We start from the raw sequence: 8,606 nt of genomic DNA, 5'->3' as shown, positions 1-8,606 counted from the left end.
GTGCTCAGTCTCGCCTCTTTCAGCTTCTCGGCATCTTGTTTTGGCAAAAGCGTGGCCTGGTTGGACGCCGCGACCGGCGGGATTGTACCAGAGGAACTTAAAAGGCGAGCAGCCTGTGGTCTTCAGGCTTTGTCAAAGATTAAGTTATGATGCTGTGCTGAGATTCCCGTCTTTTGGCTTCAGTCCTTTCGCCCAGGCCTTGGGTCTTTGTCGTTAAATTCAATGTGAGTGAGGTGAGCTCGTTCCACCCATCATTGTATTACTGAAGTAATTAGGAGCTTTCTGCTGTTTCTCAACTTCTACTGTTTCTGAATGTGAACAAAAGCTACAGTATGTTGCATACATGCATGGTATGAGTATATTAAATATTATGATCTAGAATTCAAGTTATAATGGTTTTGTTCACTGAGTCAGTCCCAAAAAGAATACAGCCCTTGGGTTATTTGCAGTACCCTCTACTATCATTGGTACAGCTGGTGAAGGTGTGGCTGGTGTGGTGACTCTGAGGCTAGGGATCTATGTCAGTAATCGGAAGGTTGCTGGTTCAAATCCCGAGAGCAAGGCCTTTAACTTGTAACTGTTTCATCCTGGGTATGATGTTAATCCAGCCCTGCAAGGAGGTCCTCTAACTTACAGGGAAATTTGGGGGTTGGTGGCAATCCAGCCACTGGAAAACACTCACACTGTTCCATCCAGACTAGCGCAGTGCTGAGGTATTAATCTTATAGTATTTATATTTGACTTTTTAAGTTGAGTGTGTAGGAACTTTCAAGCAGTAACCCATGACTTCCTGTTTCACTAAGATATGAGGTAATAAGAGGTGAAACAGACTCTAAATTCCCTTAGTCATTCACTGTGGGAATGATAAGAGAACACAAATCAAATAAGAGAAAAGTGTGTTCAAGTCAGCAAATGGCAGAAATAGCTACTGAAATTGCCCATTTCTACTGTTATGCAATAAGTAAAATGTTCAAAGCAGCTGGGATTGTTACAAACATGCCTGGAAGCAGACCTAAGCCCCCCCCCCCCCCCCCCCCCACACACACACACACACACAGTGAGGAGGTTTGTAAGAAAGGTATAACCATGCCCAAGGACTGCTGTTGGAGCATTATAGGAAAAAGTAGCATCTTGGGGTGACCATGTCTCCAAAACCACCGTCAGACCCCCCCTTGGCGTCAGATCGTTTAGAAGGCATGCCAGAAAACAGGCCTTTCCTGTCGTTTGATCACAAATGAAAGCACCTGGAGTTTGCCAACCACTACTGGAACTTTGTGACTGTATTTTTTCGTCAGATGAATCGGATATTAAGTTTAACTAACACACAAGGTGGGCTTGGGGTGAAAAGGATGGTTGCGCTGAAAAGATCCTGATCCCCACTGTTAGGCTCCGGTAACCATGAATAGGGTAAAACCCAGGAAAATGGATGAAATCACAGAATCACTCTCTTTATCATACTTAACATGATTGAAATACCAGTTTAATACATAAGTAGGCCATCATATTCTAGTCATATTTTCTGGAATCAGACTTCATATGTGAAAACTAAGACTTAGAAATCTTTACCTTTTGTTTTACTGATAAAATGAATTCACCATAACACCTGGCACCCCCTCCAGCCATGTGCCCCCTGCTGTGACCTGCTACCCTGACCAGAAAGCAGTGACAGGATGGATGGATGGTAAACAAGTTTTATTGTTGTCGTTGACTTCTATATTAGCCTTTGTCACTGTCCTAATTGTTCTCTATGTCCCCCAGTGTCCGTTAAAGGATTGTCGCAGTTAGGAATACTGACATAGCAGCTGCAGTGAGGTTGCTTCCACTGCCCTGTAAAATAACAATTTGTAACAAATGTAACGTTTTATGATTGGTGGAATTTGTTAGGGATTGAGTGGGTATGATAGACATAGCACAGCCAGCATTGATGAAGAATACTGATAACAGGTGCCAAGTAAAATGCAGATTCAGGTTTGTTCATTTCATACAAGGCACAATTCTGCAGCCTGAAGTCCTGTTTAACTGCACAAGACTCCGGTCTTTTATGAGTGGGAGATCGAAAGGGCTTTAAAAATATGAGTCACCGAGTATATGCTTTAGTTCATAGAAACAGCAAATGATGAAACTAGTTCTCTATTTGAAATGCAAACTTTATTTCAGCATTGAAAGGTATAGAAATGGCACGCTTTGGAGCAAAAAAAAATCAAAATGCAAATCAAGAGGTTACATTTCCCATCTTCCTATTTAAGTGGTCATTTTGGGGGTAACTAAAGCCTATAATCTGAACACGATACAATCATCCTCTTTGTCATGGGTTCAGGCTTCCCATCAACCACCTATCCATCACTGTGGCACTTTACCTCCCAGCACACAAGCATGTGTATGTTCACAACACAGCGTTTCCTAACTGTGGGCCTTGTAGTACATAGCAGATGGGCCCAGTTGAGCTTCTTTGTTTTGATTGAGACTGAGGGCGTCATGTGATTCAAATCATGTGACCTCAATTCAAATCATGCAACCTCACTTGAGGACTCCATATTTTTTTTTTATGTAAAGTTGTATGTTTATGTTAATAAAATATTCCCATTATCTGACATTTATGGAAAATGCTTCTTGTTATGCTTCATTTAAGAAAATGACAAGTGCTAAACAAAACACAAAACACTTTTGGGGACAAAACTACACAACACTTGTTGGTTTAGCACCCAAAAAATCATGGAATTCCCTTAACAGATTCATCTGTTTCACAGGTCAGTGATACTAAATATGACCTCTGCTGTCTCAGCAAAGGAAAAAACTAAAAAGTGGGTCTCCTACAAGGTCCACAGCTGACAAGCGCCATTCTCAAAGGTGACAGTAGCTTTGGAGCGTTAGCTGTAAACCAAACTTTCACTAAGTGCTCTTTGGTTAATAAAGATGCTCTGTCAACGTGACAGTAGATTTTTAAAAATAGTCTTCTGTGCATAGTCATTCATCTCACATTTCTGCATCTGAAATTGAACTTACCTAATTTCCAGTCATACTTTAAGTCCGGACACAAAGTGCTCGCGTCTTACCTAATTAATTAGCTACACCATCTAAAAGACCCTGTTTGTAATTTGAGGAGTCATTTAAGAAAAATGCCCCAGGGCAAAAGTTCAAGGTACCTCCACCCTTGAGGAATAACCCTCCCCCTCTGGTGCTCGTACATATACCTTAAAGTGAATATGTGCTGTAAGAATTGCCTGTAAAAGGATTGTCCACACTTAGGAACTGCTTCTCACATGACTGTGCATTAATACTGCAACACACAAGCAAGCATTTGCACCAATATGAACTAGTGGTTCATGGTTTTTAAACTGCACATTGTACCTGCAACATCAGCACTTCAGAGATCTCTGCGTTTGAATTTAACCTTTATGTCGTCACCAGCATCGTTGAAATGAATCACTTCCAAAACACAATTTAAATTTTTACCACGGTCAACACAAAACACAGCCATACAAATCTAGAGCACAGATGTCCTGGAATCTCTTTATATGAGAAATTTCAAGTTTAGTTACAGATATGAATGGCTAAGTCTCGCTGAAAGGAAACACTGTAAAACTAGCATTTACAAATATTGACCACCGGCTCAGGTGTGATGCTGAAATCGCAAGCCATCCTTAACATACAGCTTTGCATGAAATAGACTTAATGCAAAGCAATGTTGAATTTTAAAGAAAAGAAAAAAAAAAAAAAAAAAAAAGCAACTGTAAACAAACCTGAACAAATATGCATTCATGAATCCATGGTCTTGTGCAAGAATAAGTATTATAAAATGCTGAGCTTTGCAAAAAGGGAAGAGAGTCACGCTATAGTTTTCCAGAAAATGCATGGCTTGTAGCATCGTGTTATATGACCCCGTTCAGTAGCTGTGAACAGCGCTTAAGGCAGAGCCAGTCCTACCAGTTTTTCTGCAGGTCAGCATCCTGAAACCTTAAGTGCATGCAAACTGAATTTACAGAAAGGCCTGATCGTTGGTGAAGTACAGCTAGTACTCCCACATAGTGGAGCTGTCAGTGCCGTCCGCGTTGGCCTTCAGAGCACCAGCGTAGTCTCCTCTTATGTATTTGCCCTCCATGGACTTTATGGCCAACTTGTTGTAGTCGCAGAACTCCAGCATGAAGTCCACCGGGGTGTCGCTGCCGCTGACCACGGATGTGTCATCCCCAACTGTCCAGTATTTCCCGGTAGAATCTGGAGAAGAGTGAGTAAGGGATTTCCCCCACTTCAGGGATGACTGGGAAAGAACACTGAAGCCACTGTATAGATTTTTCCATCATAAAATCCCAACAAAAACGAATATAAACCAGCCTAGTGTTACTTGGGTTACCAAGCACTGAATTTGTGTACCAACTCCTAGACGTCCTTCATCACACTAGTGAGTTTCGGAATTTCACCGTTTCTCCCAGTGGAAAAAAAAAAAAAACCTGAACTTCTTTACAAGACTAACAAATAGGGTACAACCTTTCACAGAATCCCCCAAACAAGTGCTTGGCGCTAACCTCTGAGACTATAGGATCCTTTGTTGAAGTCCAGCTGGAAGACATCGTACGAGGAGCGGTTGCAATCCAGGGTCCCCGTCAGCTTCCGGCAGCCGATGAAGCCGAGGTCTCCACGAAGCACAATGATTGGCCTGTTGATGAGCTTCAACAGGAACTCTTCCGTCTCACCTAAGACAGTGTTTGACTTATTATGAGATGGAATTAATGTCACTGAAATACCTCTTAGACATGTTGTACAGGACTATAATGGTCATAGGAAAGGCAAAACATTCAAATTCAACCAGTTAGACAGGCCCTGTACATCAACCAGTACAGACACTATCAGAAAGCAGACACCCTTCATCACTGACCTGCAGTGTCGTTAACGGCAGTCAGCTGACCGTTCTTTTTGGCAGACACATATTTTCCATTTGTGCCTTTTAGTACGATCTTCTTCCCATGCCATTCAACGTCAAAATAACAGCTGTCAGACCTGGATGAAGAAGGACTTCAAAATCTGAATAAATGTGCTCCCTGGTTTGAGTGACGAGTCACCAAAATGTGCTACCAACGCCCAATTACATTCAGCATCTCAGCCAAGCCCAAACACACTTCACATTGCTGCAAATTGGCTGTACAGTAATCATTACCACCCACAGTGCTCTTCACTGATGATATAGGCACCTAACAAATGTTAATGGCTAAATCACTTCCCTCGTGTGGTAGAGGTTATTTTAGGGATTGAGTGGGTATGATAGACATAGCACAGCCAGCATTGATGAAGAATACTGATAACAGGTGCCAAGTAAAATGCAGATTCAGGTTTGTTCATTTCATACAAGGCACAATTCTGCAGCCTGAAGTCCTGTTTAACTGCACAAGACTCCGGTCTTTTATGAGTCTGAAATTTGCCACAAATCGAAGTCAAGTGAAATTGTGAACATTTAGAATTTTTTTATTTATTTATTTTTTAAAATTAGAAGCTGTTGCACTACTATGAAAGCCTACTTCTAGGCAATAAGCATGACACACTCACTTTGAGTCAGCAGTGCACTGTAAACCCCCATTGGCTGTTAAGGTCCAGTATTTTCCAGTACAGGTCCGAAAAGCACATTTCTTTGTGTCCTTGCTGATTTCCATCTGAAAGGTCTCTTGATCACCCTCCTCATCCTGGTTAGCAGAGAGGTCCACGCCTGAAACAGGAAACGCATGCATGCCAATTGAGTTGAGGTGACAGTTGTCAAATGCAGATCTGAGACACTGAGATGTGGAAAAACTAAATTGAATTCAACAAATAAAAAAAATATTGTACTAAATCTGCCAAAAAAAAAAATAAAAGCCACAAACTGCATTTAAATACATCAATTTCCAAAATAATAAATGCCATCACTAAGGAACAGGATTTCATTCAAGCACGTATAAAGCTCTCAGATGAAGGGGAGAATTTTAGAAAGATAGGTCAAGCAGGGAGGGACGTGGAAAATAAGGTAGTTTTGGGACAAGTATACCCATGTGGTTACATATTGGATAACTTCAGCGCAGCTAGATCAGCCTGAGGAAAGAATTCATGTCAGGCATTTGTAGAGTGCCCCAACTTAGCGGGAATGTTTTAGAGAAAAACTATAAAAAGAACATGCTTTCAGACTAGTGACTAGACATCTGCATAGTTTTATGTTCAAGACATTGAACAACTAACATAATTGCATAAAAGTTTTATTTACAGATAACGGAAGCAAAACGGCAGCGTGACGACACAGCAGCTGATCCCAATTAAACGAGCATCTCAGAACTGACACGATCCCCATCGCCAGCAATTTCACTGCAACACTCAACGGATATGAAGGTGCTTTAAATGATTCTGGATTTAAGGTCTTCTACACAGATTATTCATTTCCGATCTTCAGATATTAGAAGCCTTACTTTCCAAAGTTTTTGATTGTGAAAGAGGTCCTTGAACAGAAGTGTGACACTTCATGCAGGCATTTCATTAATGCGGCAAGCAGCACGCAGAACAATCCTCAGCCCGATACTCTACTTAAGCACTAATTGGTTCCAGTGATACGACTATCGAATAAATCCCCCATAGGTTTACCAAACACTGAAGTTCATGTTACAGGGAGTTCATTCTGTTCAGATTTCACTTCTGAAGACTCAGTTTAACCACTTTTTACACGTGCACAAACACAAAACCACTAAATACGTACAGATCAACATTTTATCCAAAAAATGTTGTTTATAAAGAAAAGCACAACAAAATAATTTTGTTGATAAAATAAAGCAGACTGCATGTGAGTAATTACTAGGACACTAGGAAGTTTGAAAGATGTTTATTTTCTTACCTTGTCTGATAGACACGTTTCGCTCGTTACCAGCCGTAAGCACAACTTGCGGGAGACTCTGCTCGAACACAAACAGCTCGTCTTTCCCGACTTTGGAGTTCTTGCCTGATTTCATGGTTCCGCTCGGACCGCTGGGAACCAGATACTTCCCTGAGCAATCTCTGAAGGCCACCTTCCCCGATCTGAACTCCAAGGTGTAGCCCGTGGTCTTGTCGGTGCCAGAGGTCAGCGTGCCGTCGTTCTTGAGGAATCGATTATCGGAGGTCTGCAGATGATAGCGCTGATCTTGGAAGACCAGAGTGATCATGGAATCGACGCCCCATGGGGTGTCCTTATCGATGACCATCTCGCCCTGCTCGGCCACCAGGTGAGCGTATCTTTTTCGCGTGACGCTGAAGATGTTGAGCTGCGGGTGCATGGCGAAATGCACGACCCATTTCTCGGCCAAGGTTATGGTCTGGGCGAAGCAAGTGATCCGGTCTTCAGTGCCGCCGAGATAGCGCTTGTGAGGCTCAGACTGCAGGGACCACTGGCCATCGTCGTGGGCGATGATGGTGAACCTGCAATCCACGCTGGGCGTCTCACTCTCACCTGTAACGTTACCATCTTTGTCACTTGCGATGTACCTGCCCAGGTGACTTTTCAGCATTACAGTGTTAGAATCATCGCCATCCTGCTCCAGCGTCCAGATCTGTTTCTTCTTCATGCTGGTTGCCGAGGCATTGATCTTGAACCCAAACGTTTCTGCTGTGAGATATTTGTTTCCGCAACTAATGAGTCCAAGTTGGATCTGAAGCACATCACTGGTCCCATTCGCCGTCATGGTTGTTGGAGGTTTAGGAAGGGAAGAGGAATGATGCTTGCTTCTCTAGGACAACGATGATGTTTTACCGGTGCTGGAAGAACCTGGCTTATCTCTGTGCAGCCACACGATCCGTGACATCTACTCTCAGACCGCGGAGTTTGTAAGTCACAGCTGTAGCTTTTATATAGAGGTGTGATGTCAGCGATCCGGCTCCGCCTCTGCTTTAAATGGGGGGTAAACTGCAATTAAACCTGTCCCTGTATTATTTTGTTCAGCGTCCTAGAGTCTTCGGTGTATAAAGTGAATATAGATTTATGCAAGATGTTGCCAGTTATGTTCTACAAATGTGTTAAAAGAAATCCTTTTCCATGCTGGGCCAACATTTATTTTCTTGCGACTTATTTGGTTATTAAAGCTGGTAATAAAAAAGTTTCTGGTTCTGAATTGCTTTTTCCCCCGCTGGTAGACGGGAAACAGTGCTGAAATTGTGCCTTTGCCATTGCGACACGCTTTATGAAATGTTTTTCAGCAGCAAAAGATAAAATTAACACCCCTTTGTGTAATTTAGGAGAACTAATAAATATATCGACGGTAATATGAACGTTTATTGAGGTAACAGTATTGGAACTATTAATAACTAGCCTCCAGGCGTCTAGTGAAAGGAACTACTGCAAGTAAAAAAAATATACGCATCACTTAAGAGTACCGTAAGTTAGACCCCCCAACGGACACTGCATGAGACTCCTTTTCACACAATAAAGATTTAATAGGGTAAGTCACAGAATATAATATCATTGCGTAAAAGCTGTTGCTTTGGGATGATTATACCAGCGACGAACCTCAAGTCCCGTGTCTTTTGTTCGCTAACATGTAAGTTCACCTGTCCTTTTATCTCACCTGATAGTCGGACTTCATTTATCCTCATGTGCACCATGAACACAAACTCCCCTTTCTGTGGTG

General features: G+C 42.2%; 1 protein-coding gene across 1 annotated transcript; it reads right to left on the bottom strand.

The window, feature by feature from the left end:
• Positions 1-3,362: 3,362 nt before the first annotated feature.
• LOC125742401 (fascin-like) lies at positions 3,363-7,824 on the bottom strand. Its single transcript, XM_049014392.1, has 5 exons — positions 6,842-7,824; positions 5,539-5,695; positions 4,874-4,995; positions 4,524-4,691; positions 3,363-4,215 (listed from the first exon to the last, which is right to left on the bottom strand). Exons 1-5 carry the CDS (start codon positions 7,662-7,664, stop codon positions 4,010-4,012), a joined length of 1,476 nt encoding a protein of 491 aa, XP_048870349.1. The 5' UTR covers positions 7,665-7,824; the 3' UTR covers positions 3,363-4,009.
• Positions 7,825-8,606: the final 782 nt, after the last annotated feature.

Source organism: Brienomyrus brachyistius, chromosome 5, assembly GCF_023856365.1.
Source record: "Brienomyrus brachyistius isolate T26 chromosome 5, BBRACH_0.4, whole genome shotgun sequence".
NCBI classification, from domain to species: domain Eukaryota; kingdom Metazoa; phylum Chordata; class Actinopteri; order Osteoglossiformes; family Mormyridae; genus Brienomyrus; species Brienomyrus brachyistius.
The sequence above is the reverse complement of the archived record's forward strand: the minus strand, read 5'-3'. Positions and strand labels throughout refer to the sequence as shown.